Source organism: Colobus angolensis, unplaced genomic scaffold (genome assembly GCF_000951035.1).
Source record: "Colobus angolensis palliatus isolate OR3802 unplaced genomic scaffold, Cang.pa_1.0 Scaffold58, whole genome shotgun sequence".
Classification (NCBI taxonomy): Eukaryota; Metazoa; Chordata; class Mammalia; order Primates; family Cercopithecidae; genus Colobus; species Colobus angolensis.
Genome location: NW_012119376.1, coordinates 6,357,777 through 6,375,085, shown reverse-complemented (window position 1 = coordinate 6,375,085; position 17,309 = coordinate 6,357,777). Strand labels below are relative to the sequence as shown.

The 17,309-nt window shown below is 43.5% G+C and overlaps 1 protein-coding gene across 1 annotated transcript in view; it reads left to right on the top strand.

The window, feature by feature from the left end:
- Positions 1–17,309, top strand: part of ECT2L (epithelial cell transforming 2 like) — a 107,531-nt gene that overhangs the window by 70,836 nt on the left and 19,386 nt on the right. Inside the window, exons 11-14 of the mRNA XM_011962176.1 lie at positions 1,726–1,829; positions 10,002–10,088; positions 14,914–15,128; positions 16,683–16,830. Of these exons, the coding sequence (XP_011817566.1) occupies positions 1,726–1,829; positions 10,002–10,088; positions 14,914–15,128; positions 16,683–16,830 (554 nt within the window). The remainder of the gene's footprint in view (positions 1–1,725; positions 1,830–10,001; positions 10,089–14,913; positions 15,129–16,682; positions 16,831–17,309) is intronic.

Here is a 17,309-nt window from a genome sequence, read left to right as displayed (position 1 = left end):
AGGCAATGAGAAGAAGATGGAAAAATAATTTTTTTTTTTTTTTGAGACAGAGTCTCACTCTGTCACCCAGGCTTGAGTGCGGTGTCACGATCTCGGCTCACTGCAAGCTCCACCTCCTGGGTTCACGCCATTCTCCTGCCTTAGCCTCCCGAGTAGCTGGGACTACAGGCGCCCGCCACCACGCCCAGCTAATTTCTTTTTGTAGTTTTTTAATGCAGACGGGGTTTCACTCTGTTAGCCAGGATGGTCTTGATGTCCTGACCTTGTGATCCTCCCGCCTCGGCCTCCCAGAGTGCTGGGATTACAGGCTTGAGCCACTGCGCCCAGCCCAACAATTTTTTAAATAACTGCATCGTGTTAAAAATATTTTAAAAATTAAAAGATGTCTGTGTATGTATGTTTGCATGTTATTTACTTTGGACTTTAAAATATTTATATATTTGAAGCCTGGTGCAGTGGCTTATGCCTGTAATCCCAACAGTTTGGGAAGCTGAGGCAGGTGGATTGCTCGAGCTCAGGAATTTGAGACCAGCCCGGGCAACATGGCAAAACACTGTCTCCACAGAAAAATAGAAAAATTAGCTGGGTGTGGTGATGTGTGCCTGTAATCCCAGCTACTCAGGAGGTTGAAGCACGAGAATTGCTTGAGCCGAGGAGGCAGAGGTTGCAGTGAGCTGAGATCGCGTCACTGCACTCCAGCCTCGGCAACAGAGTGAGACCCTCTCTCAAAAAAAAAAAAAAATGTCTATTTGAGCACAAAGATAAAGAAGAAGATAGAGGAACTTCTGTTAGGATCGAGAGTCTAACATTTAAACTTATTGAGCTCCTTTTCACATGCTCTCTCCCTTATTGTCCAATTTATACATTTCATTCAATATCAGCTTTGCCAGAGTGGGCACTTTTTATATGCTAGACATTTAGAATACTTTGGTTCATTTTATATTTTATCATAGTAGAAATCCTCATTGAGTAATAGAAGTTTTACTGCTATTCTTTGCATTTTTATCCACTAAAAAACAACTGTGGGTCCAGTACGATGGCTCATGTCTGTAGTCCCAATGCTTTGGGAGGCTAAGGTGGGCAGATTGCTTGAGGCTAGGAGTTTGAGACCAGCCTGGGAAACGTAGCAAGACTCCATCTCTACAATAAGTTAAAAAAATTGGCTGGCCGCACTGGCTCACGCCTGTAATCCCAGCACTTTGGGAGGCTGAGGCAAGAGGATCACTTGAGGTCAGGAGTTCGAGACCACCCTGGGCAATATAGTGAGATCTTGTCTCTATTAAAAAAAAAAAAAAAATAGATGGGCGTGGTGGCAGGCGCCTGTAATCCCAGCTTCTCAGGAGACTGAGAAAGTAGAATTGCTTGAACCCAGGAGGCGGAGGTTGCAGTGAGCCCAGATTGCGCCACTGCACTCCAGCCTAGGTGACAAGAGTGAGATTCCATCTCAAAACAAATAAATAAATAATAGTTAAAAAAGTAAGCAGGCATGGTGGTGCACGCCTATAGTCCCAGCTACTTGAGAGGCTGAGGCGGAAGGATCACTTGAGCTCAGGGAATCAAGGCTGCAGTTATGATTTTGCCACAGCACCGCAGCCTGGGCAACAGTGTAAGGATCCTGTCTCCAAAAAAAAAAAAAAAAAAAGCAACTGTGAGGACTGAGTTGTTGTTTTTAAATCACATTTCTTGCATAAATCAATTACAGGGCATGTGGCCTTATATTTACAGGGCAGTTTATGTTTGACACCATGGGTATGACCAACATTCTGAACAACCAAGAGACTGCACAAGCTCTGGCAGATGGATTGATGGAGTTGTCAAAAGACGATTCTGTAAGTGTTTTCTCTGAAGAAAGTAAACTATGAAAACCAACATTTAAATAAATTCTGTTTGCAGTTATTATTAATTTTTTGACTAGTTTATCCCTTTCAGCACACAGTTCCTCAGAGAAATTACATCAGTTTATAAGAACAGCCACTAAGGGATTCTGGGCACAAGATGTGTTAAGTACACAAAACAGACAAGTAGGAAAATTTTCTAGGTTATTTAAAGTTTATTACATTGTGCCCTGTTTTCTGTCTTGTGCTTAATTTCAGTCAGAAGTGACTTTTTTTTATATACGTGTAAAACATGCTAGTGGCTTTATATTTCACATAAACTTTACTCAACAGTGAAATCAATTCCTAGTTTGAGGAGAAACCTGAGAAAGTGTGACCCAGATGGGAAAAGATGAAGGGAAGGGGGGCTAGATGAGAGAGAAAGGGAAAGAGAACACAACAGAACAGAAAGAAGCAAATCAGTAATTCGGTTGGGGATGGGTGTAGGAGAAGCCCAAAGAAACAATTTCATCAGACACGGATCCAAGATTCTCTCTCATTAAGGTCAGTCTACACTTCAGAAAACAGTGAGAAGAAGCCAGTCCACATTTCAGAAAATGGTGAGAGGTCAGTCTCCAGACAGCTCTCACAGCCCCAAAGAGGACAGCATGGCTATAGGAAAATGCAGTGTGGCCGGGCTCACACCTTTAATCCCAGCACTTTGGGAGGCTGAGGCAGGCAGATCATTTGAGCTCAGGAGTTGGAGACCAGCCTGGCCAACATGGTGAAACTTCATCTCTACTAAAAATACAAAAATTAGCTGGGCATGGTGGTGGGCATCTGTAATCCCAGTTACTCAGAGGGCTGAGGCAGGAGAATCGCTTGAACCCGGAGGTGGAGGTTACAGTGAGCCAGGGTCGTGCCACTACTGCACTCCAGCCTACGTGACAGAGACTCTGTCTAAAAAAAAAATGAAGAAAGAAAGAAAGAAAGAAGAAAGAAAAATGCAACATGCAGCTCTCCATCTGAGGGGAGTCAGGAATACGAATAGGATGGAGATAGGGCTGATGTTAACATATTCAATAACCTAAATTCTCCAGTTTCCAAGGAATTCTCAAGGAGAGTCTCAAATCTTTCTCTTCCACCATCATAATTCTACTTTGTGGGTGAGTTTAACACTGTCTCTGCACACGTTCTCTCTCTCCTTATTATCGAGTATCTGCTCCTGTTTCAGTGTGGCTTCTGGGTCTGCACCAGGCATCTCTGGGCGTAGCTGTCCTGCACTGGGTGGGGGCTGCGAAGCTGCATTAGCTGTAGTTTGTCTTCTGTGAAGTCTCAGAAGCCCAATGACGAAAGGCCTTTGGCGAGTCTTGCTGATAAAATGAGCAGGGATATTCACAGAGATGCCCCTGCACTGTCTCCCGAAACACCGAAGGATTACTCAGAGTGCTTGGTGTCAGTTCAGTGTACTTATTTCCACCTAATTATTTAAAAATAACCATGTATGATATAATTTGGATGGTGCTGAAACCTATAGCCTGAGAGGGAACCAAATTTGAGAGGCCCAGAATGTTTTTCCTAGCAATTCTGCTACTGCAGCCTCTTTCCCAGGCCGCCTTCTTCCCCGTGAAAGACGACAAGATCCCTCCTGTTCCCTTTCCTCATTTGGCCGAGGGGATGGTATGGGCCACTTTGGTTCCAAAGATCTTGAGAGACCCTCCCATAAAACTTTGGTGTCTTAACTGGATTGTGACAAATTGTTGAGCACCAGGAGTACGTATGGTAACTGGAATATGAGATTAACTAGAAAGTCTCATGTACTGACTCGAATTGAGTACTAGTCACTCTGTTTTCTGGACATGTAAATTAATTAGGTAGAAAGCTGAAATCCCTGCTAAAAAGTGTGTTCTCTCTTCTGCTGCACTGTTGACACCTGTATTTCAGATGAATGTTTTAAATGAGAATTTTTCTTGGCGGGGGGGGCATTCTTTAGGACAAACCTCTGGAATTTTTGTCATATTTTCTGCTGAAGAAACGTGGTAAAAAGATCAAAGATTCTGAAGGAAATGTTATTCCAACAAAATGTGACCCAAAGACAACATTCAGTTTATTCATGAAGGTAAAGTTGCTGCTGAATTTTTATGACATTGCTTTTTCTGTAGAGTTAGACCCATGTGATAAAGAAATTCATAAACCATTATATAAGCTCTATTGGGAAGCTTTAACTTGTCATTTCTCCAAAGAATTTTATTTTCATGAAGTATTATTAAAAAGGGTGTTTTGTAGTTTCGTAATATGAGTAATACTTAAGCCACTTAAAAGCATGAACTGCGCTATGTTAACTTGAGCAACACTATTTGGTTGTGGGGGAAAGTTAGAAATTTGCATTTTGCTTTGCCATTTATACCGCTGAGCCCTGAGAGAACTTCAGGGGAATTTTTTTTTGAGGGGGGTGAAACTAAGAATAGTTCTTTTTTTTCTTAGCTGAGATTCAAATTCATTGAAGAAAAAAAATGGGTTTAAAGTGAGTTCTGACTGGGTGCGGTGGCTCACGCTTGCAATCCCAGCACTTTGGGAGGCCCGGGCGGGCAGATCATTTGAGGTCAGGAGTTCAAGACCAGCCTGGCCAACATGGTAAAACCTCATCTCTACTAAAAATACAAAAATTAGCTGGGCATGGTGGCACACCTGTAATCCTAGCTACTCAGGAGACTGAGGCAGAAGAATCACTTGAACCCGGGGAGGTTCAGTGAGCAGAGGTCACACCACTTCACTCCAGCCTGGGCAACAGAGTGACCCTCTGTCATAAATAAATAAATAATAAAGCTAGTTCGTCAGGCAAAAAAGAATAATTTTGCAAGTACTATATTCAGAATCCAAGCATTATTGGTTACATGAAATAACCAGGATTCAAGAAATGCTGAGAATTATGTTGTCATTCACATAGCTGATTTCTATGTAGGGGAAAATCCTGTTTTAGAACCATTTTATGCCCATAGAAGAGTCACCTTTGATGTTTGAAGGCGTGAGATGGCAGTCCCTAACACAAACTCACCATGGAGGGCTGTTAGGAGTAAGAGACTTATGAGCACCCCTAGCAGGCAAATGATTTGTTGCCCTATTAACCTGATATTCTGGAAGTATTTGTTAATGCTTCTTTAAAGGACAGTGCAGGGCCGGGCAGGAGCACACACAGAGGACTGCTGGTGGCAGCATCCCCTCTGCCTGCTGCCCCAAATGAACTCAGCAGCACATGATCTGCCGTCATTAAGACCCATGCTTGGCTGGGCACAGTGGCTCACACCTGTAATCCCAGCCCTTTGGGAGGCCAAGGTGAGTGGATCACTTGAGGCCAGGAGTTTGAGACCAGCCTCGCCAACATGGTGAGACCCCATCTCTACTAAAAATACTAAAATTAGCCAGGCATGGTGAGGCACACCTGTGGTTCCAGCTACTTGGGAGGCTGAGGCAGGAGAATCACTGAAACAGGGAGGTAGAGGTTGCAGTGAGCCAAGACTGCGCCATTGCACTCCAGCCTGGGCAATAGAGCCAGACTCTATCTCAAGAAAAAAAAAGACCTACCTTTCTGCTGTTACCATAGCACAACCCTTACTTTAGTCCTCCCCTTTCCCCACAAAGTGCCCAAGTGGCTTATTCTTCCCAATCACAAGCATCTCCCTGAGAAAGGAGTCTTTATTTTATTTATTTATTTATTTATTTATTTATGTATTTATTTATTTATTTATTTATTTATTTATTTATTTATTTGAGATGGGGCCTCGTTCTGTCACCCATGCTGGGGTACAGTGGCACAATTATAGCTCACCATAGCCTTGAACTCCTGGGCTCAAGCCATCCTCCTGGTTCAGCCTCCCAATGTGCTGGGATTACAGGCCTGAGCCACCACGCCCGGCCATCCCAAGAGGAGTCTAAATGCCTTGGGATATCTAAGCCCTTTACAGCCTGGAGCTGTGCTTGCTGGTTGCCCTGCCCCTAAATCGACCTTTTCAGGAAACTTCTCAAGCAGAGGGCAATTCCTCATCTTTTTAGTTCCATTCTCTAAATACTTGCAGGCACTAACCACATGCTAGACCTTCTGCTAAATCCTGGGACTGGACAGCAAAATAAGACAGTTCCTGCCTTTGTGGAGGATGAGGCCAATACATAAATAGGTGGTGCAGCATGATGAGCGCCTGTTAACAGGATGCGCGGGCTGGGATGGGAATCCCGGGGTGGGAACGCCAGATGGGCATTTAGTCCAGACTCCTCTTTCTGCTTGTCAGAGGCTGCTGCTTTTGTCTCATTATGCCAGCCACCATCTCTTTGAAATTTGTGGAGATAATTCTTCCCAAAAGGGTAGACATAGTCTCCATCCATCCTTTAGCCTATGAAAACCTGAAAAACAGCACCCAGGCTCATTTTCCCTTGGTTCACTAAAGGGAAAGATCAACATATATAACCACATTACACAGGTTCCAAATTCTTCCGAAGTCCTTTCAACATCTGCTGATTCCTGACTCCCTGGAAACTTTATTGGATTCTTTCACCCACTTTTATTCCTAAGGGTGAAGCTATCGCCTCAAACCCCAGGCATACAGATCCCAGAAAAGCCCCTCTTTGCAGCAAGAAAGCAATAAGGACAAAACTAAGGTGCTTCCTCCGCTGAAGTGCCACTCTCACATTTGAAAGACCTAACTCTTGGTGAGAAGCGTTTCTGGGACCATTGACACCTAAAGGAACGATGACTTGGAGCAGTTCCTCTGAGGCTCTTTCTCCTCAAGTTCCTCTGCCAAATAAAATTCAAACTGAATGACGTCTTTTCAACTGGCTGTTGACCCAAACAGCTAATCACGTTCATAAAATAATGCATGAAATTTGGGCTGGAAGTTCCTTATTGCTGGAAATCAGGCCCTCTATTGCTACATTGTCTGCCTGTAATAAAACAGGAAAGACTGCAAGGAAAAATGCAAAACTCCTTAATGCCTGGAAATTTCTTTGATTTTTTTTTTTAATTGAATTAGAAAAAATACATATTCGATTCTCATTTGATTCTCTACTATTTAACACTAAAGAGCTTGGGCACAAAGCCCACATAAGAAATGCGGACACCTCTAGGAGGAAGAACCACAGCTAAATGTCAGTGTTGAATTAGGATAAAAATAGAAAAGCTGATTTTCCTTACATTAGGGTTTATTTTTAAAACTGGATATTCACTCAGAAGCCTCAGGAGACAAAGGAGGGGAAAGTGAAAGCTTCTCTAAGATAATTGTTTTAAAGACCCTTCCAGCCAGGTGCAGTGGCTCACGCCTGTAATCCTGGCACTTTGGGAGGCCAAGGTGGATAGATCATCTGAGGTCAGGAGTTCGAGACCAGTCTGGCCAACATGGTGAAATCTTGTCCCTACGAAAAACTCAAAAATTAGCCGGGCATGGTGGCAGGTGCCTGTAATCCCAGCTACTCAGGAGGCTGAGGCAAGAGAATCCCTTGAACCTGAGAGGCAGAGGTTGCAGTAAGCCAAGATTGCAGCACTGCATTCCAGCCTGGGCGACAAGAGCAAGACTCCATCTCAAAAAAAAAAAAAAACAACCCTCCCAGAGAGTCTTGTGTAATAGGGATTATTTGTCAAATCCAGGACTGTGTGTGTGTGTCCATCCATGTATCTATCTATCCATCCACCTACCTACCTATCATCCTGCTGCCCAGTGATTATTTGCTCCTGGTTTTTGTCTGCCTATAATGTTTACACTGATACCATGCAACCATGGTGATGGCTGGCCGCCAGAATTATAATTGTTCCTGAACTCTACCTGTCATTTTCACAACTATTTCTGGCCCCTAATCCAGGCAGCTGAGTGTTTGCTGGCAGAAGCATCAGCAATGACTAGAATGTCCCTGGAAAATAGTGTCTGCCTATGCTCCATCCTAGAGAAAAATTCCTAACATGTTCTCCGAGCTTTTTTTTTATGGTCTTCCTTATATGTCCTGGAGAGCCAAGGCAAAGACCCACCAACCCAAAATGATCGTTGTCTTATAAATGTGCAAAGTTTCTGCCATGTTACTTCCTCTGAATTCATCCATAAAAACTAAGTAAAAGATAGCATCGGAATCTAAAATTAAGCTGTAAAAATTCTGGCAATTAAACTTATAATATAAAATGAGTGACCTTGCCAATTTTAGGTTCGAACAAAATTACTACGCCAAATCAATGTCCTATCCACAAAGAAAAAATTATATTTAAAAAAGTAAGTTGCTGCTGAGCCAGAATGTGAAACAAAGCCCAATTGTAAGTGAGCAGGTTCTAAAATAGCCAAGGTGGTCTGGGGGTTCCATGATGACACCTGAATTTTAATGCATAAACTTTCATGTGAGCTGTGTAGTCAGGTGATCTCCCAGACAGATGGCTCCCTTATCTGTGAGATCCACAATACAATTGTGTGCTGTTTGCATTATCTTAATCTTGGCCCAATTTGAGAGTTTTTGTTTTTGTTTTTTGAGACAGCCTCACACCATCACCCACGCTGGAGTGCAATATACTGGCTGGGCACAGTGGCTCACGCCTGTAATCCCATCACTTTGAGATCCCAAAGCAGGAGGAGCACTTGAATTTGAGACCAGCCTGGGCAACATAGTGAGACCTTGTCTCTAAAAAAAATGAACAAAATTAGCCAGGCATGGTGGCGTGTGCCTGTAGTCCCAGCCACTTGGGAGGCTGAGGTGGGAGGATCAATTCAGCTTGGGAGGTGGAGGCTGCAGTGTGCCAGTATTGCACCACTGCACTCCAGCATGGGTGAAAAAGTGTGACCCTGTCTCAAAACGAAACAAAAACAAAGTAGGTCTCCTCCCTCCGCCCAAACCATAAGTATGGATACATGCCAGGCTGGTATGAGACAGCCACAGAGCAGAGGACAAAAGAAATCATTAGAAGACTCCCTGGAGCAGACAGGAAGCACCTAGGCTCAGGTGGGACCTCCTGCCATCTAGGACTAGAGCTAGCTGGCTGCAGCTTTGCAGACCTGGGTTCTTCTGCAGAGGCTCAGGCTGCCAGAGCAATGTGGCATCTCCAAAATAAAAATTTGTTTTTGCCTCAGTAGAGTAAGGTAAAAGGAGTCTTGGTTACAAATTGAAGTTATTCTTCCAGCATCATCCCTGGACATCCAAGGGTTGCCACTGGTAGTTTCGTCTTTGATGAGGAAGGCAGCAATAACGACAGATGACCATGCTCGTCCCTCAACATAAACACAGGACCATTGCTCTGTTGCTAGGGTGGACCCTGCGGTGCTGCAGGCAGCAGGGGTGGGGGTGGGGGGCTTTTTAGAAAAATGTGCTAAGTTTTAGGGAGGCCACAGTAAGAATAGTTAACAAGGTAGTGAAGAAAGAATAAGCCTTATTTAAATATGCAGGTCTAGAAAGGGTATGCAAACTGTTTTTGACACATTTTCACTTGGTGGAAAAAAAAGGAGTGAGTTTTGTGAGCTTTTCCTTCTGGATCTTAAAAATAAAATAACCTATTTGCCCTCAACTGAGAAGGAACAGAGCAGAGCTGAGGCAGAAGCCTCTTACCTAGCCAGGCTCGGTGGCTCACGCCTGTAATCCCAGCACTTTGGGAGGCCGAAGCGGGCGGATTACTTGAGGTCAGGAGTTCCAGACCAGCCTGGCCAACATGGCGAAACCCCGTCTCTACTAAAAATACAAAAATTAGTGGGGCGTGGTAGCGGGCCCTGTAAGCCCGCTCCTCAGGAGGCTGAGGCAGGAGAATCACTTGAACCTGGGAGGCGGAAGTTGCAGTGGGCCGAAATTGTGACACTGCACTCCAGCCTGGGCGACAGAGTGAGACTCTGTCTCAAGAAAAAGAAAAAAAAGAAACCTGTTATCCAGGAATGTGTGTGAGTCTCTAAGCCTGGGAGGAGCCCCAGCCCAGCATGACTCCCCTGGCTCCCAGGGAAGAGGGAGCTTTGCTGGATTTAGTTTTCAAGTATTATGTAGTTCAAAGGAAGCAAAGGCTATTTTTAAAAAACATAAAATTTAAGAGTGGCATCCCATTTGCAAGCACTTAACTCATTGTGTGTAGGGAACACTGTGGTTGGGGCTGAAGGCAGAGGCTTCTGAGGGCCTCCTGCGGGCACAGTACTGAGTTTTCAGAGATGCCAAGACCTGCCTCCAATAACCAAGTTTCTATTCAATCTTCAGGAAACAAGTGTTGTAGAAGACAATTCTTGGGACACAAAGTCCAGGCTCAGCAAAAATGATTTAAATGTTGAAGCACTGATTAATCTGGTAAGCTAATTATTACATAATGTAAATTTACCATTGGTTTTGCTCCTGACAGTGACATTTCAGCCTTTATTCTGGTTAGTTCTTTGTTTTCCTTGAAAATTTCCCTTTGGGGGATTACAAGAAAAACCTCAAGTATAATTAGAGATAATTCAGCTGGCAGACTTCTTTTTCAAATCAGCCCTGGAGTGAAAAGAAGTTGAGCCAGAAGGACAGCAGTGTAACCATCTTGGAGCAAAACCAATCTGTATGTTACTCCCTGACTTTCTTCTGTGATACTAGGAGGTCTTTTAAAGAAATGGCATGGGGACAAAGCCTCACAGTTTCTAATTAAGCTACCAACTTACAGTCTGACTTCAAAAGTTGAGTCTAATGAACACAATGTCTAGGGCTCCGTCTTTCTATGTCAAAGGTAAAGTGTGGAGGCTAGTCCCATCCTGTGTAGCCCAGGGCATGGGCACGTTGTTTTGTTTTCTTCAACACACAAACATAGTTATTATCACCTTTCATTTTCAAAATCCTATAAAAGACACATTCCTAGCCACATTTGATAGACAAAGGACTAGAGTTAAGAAAAGTTACATGGGGGAAAAAAAGTCAAATGACTTCCCTAAGGCCAGACAATTGGGCAAGAAAAATCTTAAGTCCTGCAGCCCTGAGCTCACACCTGGGGCTCTTTACCCGCCCCAGACACCCTCTCTGTATCCATCTGCTGCAGACAGCGCAGGCTGTGGAGCCCCAGGACATGGGTGCCCACTCACCCCAAACCCATCCCTAGGAACACCCAGGAGGAACGTGTTGCATAGAGCAGGGGATATAAGGGTATCTCATCTGACTATTGGTAATAATACCTGACAGTGGTTTCCAGATAACAACCAAAGGTTTGACAATGAAAACCTTAGTTCAAAATGATTATAAATGTTGGATAACTCCAATATTTAAAAATATATACATATAGAAATACACATATAATATTAAAAAAATAATATGGGCTGTAAGCCAACTGACAAGTGGGATGCAGATGTATTTTTTACCTCATTAGATATGTCTAAATAGGTAGTCTATACAGATCATGTGTTGGGAAAATAAGAAGAGTTTGGCAGCTCATGCTTGCAATCCTAGCACTTTGGGAGGCCAAGGTGGGTACATCGCTTAAGCAGAGGAGTTTGAGACCAGCCTGGGCAACATGGCAAAACTCTGTCTCTACAAAAAAAAAATACAAAAATTAGCCTGTTGTGGTGGCTACTCTGGTGGCTGAGGCAGGAGGATTGCTTGAGCCTGGGAGGTCGAGGCTGCAGTGAGCCATGATTGCACCACTGCACTTCAGCGTGGGTGACAGAGGGAGACCCTGTCTCAAAATAAAAAACTGAAAAAAAGAAGAGTGTGTTTATAATGTTTCAACTACAGTGAGTTCTCTCATTTTTCTCTTAAGTTATTTTTACATTATAATTCCAGTTAGTGAAATTATGGTTAACGCATCTTGGTGAAGATCACATAGCATTACACATTTTTTCATTTTAAACAAGACACTTATTTAAACAACAGGGTGCTTGACTTGAAGGAAAAACTATCTGGGAATCATTTTTATCAACTAATTGATCCTCACTTAAAGACAGATTGTCCTACATATAAGAGGTAGGTAAGAAATGTTATAAAATTTGCCCTTCATGTTACAATGATAAATGAAAAACATTAGAATTCTCCAATTGGCCGGGCACGGTGGCTCAAGCCTGTAATCCCAGCACTTTGGGAGGCCGAGACGGGCGGATCACGAGGTCAGGAGATCAAGACCATCCTGGTGAACACGGTGAAACCTCGTCTCTACTAAAAAAATACAAAAAACTAGCCGGGCGTGGTGGCGGGCGCCTGTAGTCCCAGCTACTCTGGAGGCTGAGGCAGGAGAATGGCGTAAACCTGGGAGGCGGAGCTTGCAGTGAGCTGAGATCCGGCCACTGCACTCCAGCCTGGGTGACAGAGCAAGACTCTATCTCAAAAAAAAAAAAAAAAAAAGAATCCTCCAATTGAACAAGGTATGCAAGGATTTGTATATATATATACACACACACACATACATATATATACACATATATACATATATACACACACATATATAGACTATTGGTAATAATACCTGACAGTGGTCTCAAGGTAACAACAAAAAGTTTGACAATGAAAACATATATATATATATGTATATATTGCTGTTGTTAAAACAATGAGAGCAAAATAACAGATTGGAATATAAAGATAACCGCTGAATGTGCATCCCATGAAGGGAGAAAACAGGTGTTTTGTTTTTTTTTTTTGAGATAGAGTCTTGCTCTGTCACCCAGGCTGGAGTGCAGTGGCACGATCTCGGCTCACTGCAACCTTGGCCTCCCAGGTTCCAGTGATTCTCCTGCCTCAGACTCCTGAGTGGCTGGGATTACAGACATGTGCTAACAGGTCTGGCTAATTTTTGTATTTTTAGTAGAGACAGAGTTTTGCCATGTTGGTCAAGCTGGTCTCGAAATCCTGACCTCAGGTGATCCAGGTGCCTCGCCCTCTCAAAGTGCTGGCATTACAGGCGTGAGCCACTGTACCTGGCCAAGGAGGTCTTTTCACAGAAGCATTTTTCCCCTTCTCATCTCCATTTGTGTTGATCAACATGTACCATTAGCCACTAATTTTTAAAAAAATCCTCGTGCACATTCATCAGTTAACCTTATGTACAACAAAGGAATGGTGAAGGAAATGAAAGAACAGAGAAAACTATCCTGTAATAGTTAGGATGTAGTGGAACTGAATTGCAGTTGAGAATGCGCCCTTGGTCTGTAAGAATAGCCTCTGGCGTAAAGTAGTGGGTTCTCTTTTTACTGGACTCCTGCTGCTGCTGCTGAAACACATCAATTGCATCTTTAACCTCCATTTCCAATTTTGCAGGTGTTTCTGTTTCACTGATTGGCCATCTGACAAATTGGAATCTGATCCACCTCACTGACAAGCCTTGCTTGTCATTAGTTTACTAAGTGTACTAAGTAAGCTAAGTTTACTTAGTTTACTTAGTGGTTATTACTAAGTGGTGTATGCCTGTTAATCTTAAATTGTACCAAGGAACCATCCTGCCCACCACCTTAAAATTAATGTGAGCAGTTCTGACTCCTTCCTTGAGCTTTCTGTTTACCATGGTGAGTGCTGGAGTTACCTCAGGTCCACACTGAATGAGAACACAAGCAGCACCAGGAGTGGCAGAAGCAGTATTGTCATATTTTATTGGGGGCAGTGTGGGGTATACTTAGAGCTGGAGGGAAAATAATAATCCTAGGCTCAAATTGAAGTACATTATGTTTTTGAAATTTAGATATTATAGATTTTCTGGTATAAAGATGCTCATTTTATAGCTTTTGAAACATGCAGATAAAAGAAAAAAAAATCTAGTACCAGCAATAAAAAGTAATTTCTCTCTCCATATAAACGTAGCACACACAACCTCAGGGTATGGAATTTCTTTAGGCCAGTGTATGATTTTCACCTCTGCATTAAAAAATAAAACAAGAGGCTGGGCATGGTGACTCACACCTGTCATCCCAGCACTTTGGGAGGCTGAGGTGGGTGGATCACGAGGTCAAGAGATCGAGAACATTCTGGCCAACATGGTGAAACCCTGTCTCTACTAAAAATACAAAAATTATCTGGGCATGGTGGCATGCACCTGTAGTCCCAGCTACTTGGGAGGCTGAAGCAGGAGAATCACTTGAACCCGGGAGGCGGAGGTTGCAGTGAGCCGAGATCGTACCACTGCACTCCAGCCTGGACTAAAGAATGAGACTCCATCTCAAACAAAAAAAAGTAAAATAATAAATAAATAAAACAAGAGTTGGAAATATAACATAGCACATCTGGCAACCTGGCTAGCGAGGAGAGATGGGCTCATAGCTCCAAGTCTATCCTTAATACTGAAGTTAGATCCTTAATACTGAAAGAAGAGCATATGCTTCAGATTTTTCATATGTCAGTTGGGGAAGCAAATTAGCTAATAATAAAAAGCTGTCTTCACCTGTTCATGCTGCTGCAATAGAAAACATGAGACTGGGTAATTTACAAAGAACAGAAATTCTTTCTGAGGCTGGGAAGTCTAAGATCAAGGTGCTGGCATCTGTCAAGGGCCTTCTCTTGGAGTACTTACATGGTGGAAGGCAAGAGAGGACCAATTCCCTCTGCCCAGCCCCTTTCTAAGGGCACCTGATCCCATTCATGAAGGAGGAGTCCTCATGACCCAGTCATCTTTTCACGGCTCCACTTCTTAATACTGTCACATTGGCTACACCTGAATTTTGGAAGGGACACATTCAAACTGTAGCAGAGGACTAGCTCATTTCAGTTCTTCTATTTGCAGGATAATCAATAAAACACTACTTGGAAAAAGAAATAGGAAAACAAACAAGGGTAGACAAGCCAAAGGCTTCCTCACTAGACTGTAACCTCCATGAAGACAGGACTCTGTCTTGTTCTCATCATTACATGGCCAGCACCAGCATAAGACACCTAATATTGATTTGGATGGACAGATGGATAAAAGTAAATTTTCAAACTGCCTTCCTTTAGATCCAAGATTAAAATTCCCCTCTCTACTTGGCCATCAGGCTGGCCTGATATGAGGGGCTCTCTGATGATACTAGGGACAAGTGATGGACAGCGGGGTCCTCCACAGCCCCCTGTGAAGTCCCCTTCAACCTGAACAGCACAAACCAGCAAGGGGTGGTGAGGGGGAGTTCTCCATGTAGCTGCCTGACTGCTCAGCACTTCTACTTCTCCATCACTGACTTGAGTTCTTAACATTTCTCTACAGGAGAGAATACTCCAGAAGGATTCAGCAGAAAAGCGAACTAGAGTTGTCAGGGAACTCTTACAGAGTGAGAGAAAATACGTGCAGATGCTGGAAATCGTGAGAGATGTTTATTTCGCACCACTGAAAGCAGCACTGTCATCAAACAGAGCAATTCTGAGTGCTGCCAATATCCAGATCCTTTTCTCTGATATTCTACAGATTTTAAGTCTTAACAGGTAAATCCTGAATATGTATTTTTTTAAGTATTCATTGTGCACTGAGAAGAGCCCATACTTTCATGTTTCTAAAGCTGCATGGAGGTGCAATGATGCTCTGCCCCTCTTAGGGACCCTGATTATGGCAGAGAGATCGTCATCACATTACCTACTGGGCTGCAACCAGTAGTAATTCCCAAGGACACCCCTTCCCTTGTTCCTAGCCATGGTGCAAGGAGTGGCGTTCAGGACCTAGGCTTTTTGTAACCCTGCGGTCCCCAACCTTTTTGGCACCAGGAACCAGTTTCGTGGAAGACAATATTTACACAGACCAGGGGTGGGGGGAATGGTTTCGGGATGATTCAAGCACATTACATTTATTACACACTTTATTTCTATTATTATTACATTGTAATATATAATAAAATAATTATACAACTCACCATAATGTAAAGCAGTAGGAGCCCTGAGCTTGTTTTCCTGTAACTAGATGGTCCCATCTTGGGGTGATGGGAGACAGTGACAGATCATCAGGCATTAGATACTCATAAGGAGCTTGCAACCTACATCCCTCGAATATGCAGTTCACCACAGTGTTTGCACTCCCATGAGAATCTAATGCTACAGCTCATCTGGAGCTCAGGCAGTAATGCAAGCAGTAGGGAGCAGTTGTAAAGATCAGTGAAGCTTCATTCACTCAACCGCCACTCACCTCCTGCTGTGGGGCCGGGTTCCTAACAGGCCATGGACCAGAACCCATCCACAGCCTGGGGGTTGGGAATCCTTGCTGTAACTAATAGACTGTCCGTGCAAAAGACAGCAGGAAGGAGGAGAGCCATATACTCATTCTTAATCAGCAATGTTCAGTTAAGCAATGGGAAAAAACCAGAAGGATTTAATGGGATTAAGCCACCAGGACACTTAGCTTAGAAAGCTCAAGCTGGGGGTCAATTTAATAACAACATATTTTCAAGTGCCTAACATGAGAGAGAAAAGTGATCATTTCTGCCTGTGGTAAAGGGAGGCAACCTGAGTATGTGCTTCCCTGATGGTGACTCTGTAGGTAACTTGGAACAAGTTCCTTCCTCTCAATGGGCCCCAGTTCCTACAGGGAAGAGGTTGAACTAGGCCTCTTCCAGTGTTGAAGGCCTCTGATAGATGAATGAGGGATTTTCTTAGAGCCTTGGGGAAATGGGCCAAGCAGGGACTATGGCATTCCCTGTTGATGACAGTGGAGCACTCCCCTCTAAAAACTGTTAACAACTTTCACCCACCTGCCTATCTGGAGGCAAGAGACTGGGATATCAGGCGGCAGCTGTATCGTGGCCAGTGTGTGGTTCTGACTCAAGGAACTGAGGTGAAGAGGTGGGATTCTACCCCAGCCAACCTACTCCTTCACGTCCCAGTTCCCTTTCCTGTCAAATCTGCACTTCTCTGTGTTAAGAAGAAATGACTTGACCAAAACCCTACTGTAAAGGACTAGGCTGAAAATGCCCGTGCTGATGACGATGGATATTTGGGTTTGTAAGTGATCTCAAGTGAATATTTCATGCTTATGCTCTTCTCATACCACAGGCAGTTTCTAGATAACCTGAGAGACAGACTGCAGGAATGGGGCCCAGCTCACTGTGTGGGAGAAATAGTCATGAAGTTTGGAAGCCAGTTGAACACATATACCAATTTCTTCAACAATTACCCTGTCATTCTGAAAACTATTGAGAAGGTAAATGAATTTCAATCCCATCATTCTATGAGACCTGAGCTAGAAAGGAAGTTATGTGTGGAACCCGAAAGACCAGCGTTAATAAGAAAGGCTTCTCTGCTTTTAGCTCCCAGCTCTCTTCCCATACTGTGACCTCTGAGGACAGGAACCCTGACTTAGGGGCTAGCACAATATTTGACACCTAGCATTGCCAGGAACTGGTTCTTGAACTGAACTCATCCTCATACAAACTACCAGGGTTTCACTTGCCCCAGATACACTCAGCTTACAGGAAAATGCTCCACAATTGAGCTTGGAATCCACTCTGCTACTACAATCCTGTGTGTCCTTGACAAGTTCACTCTCTCATGTAGAAAATTAATCATCCACAGCTTTTTTGGAAGGACAGTCAATTTCTGAAATGTCACTAGGAAGTAAGGAATGCCTTGATCTTACATTTCCTAGAGAGTAAGTTATTAACAGTTTTCCCTGTTGCAATT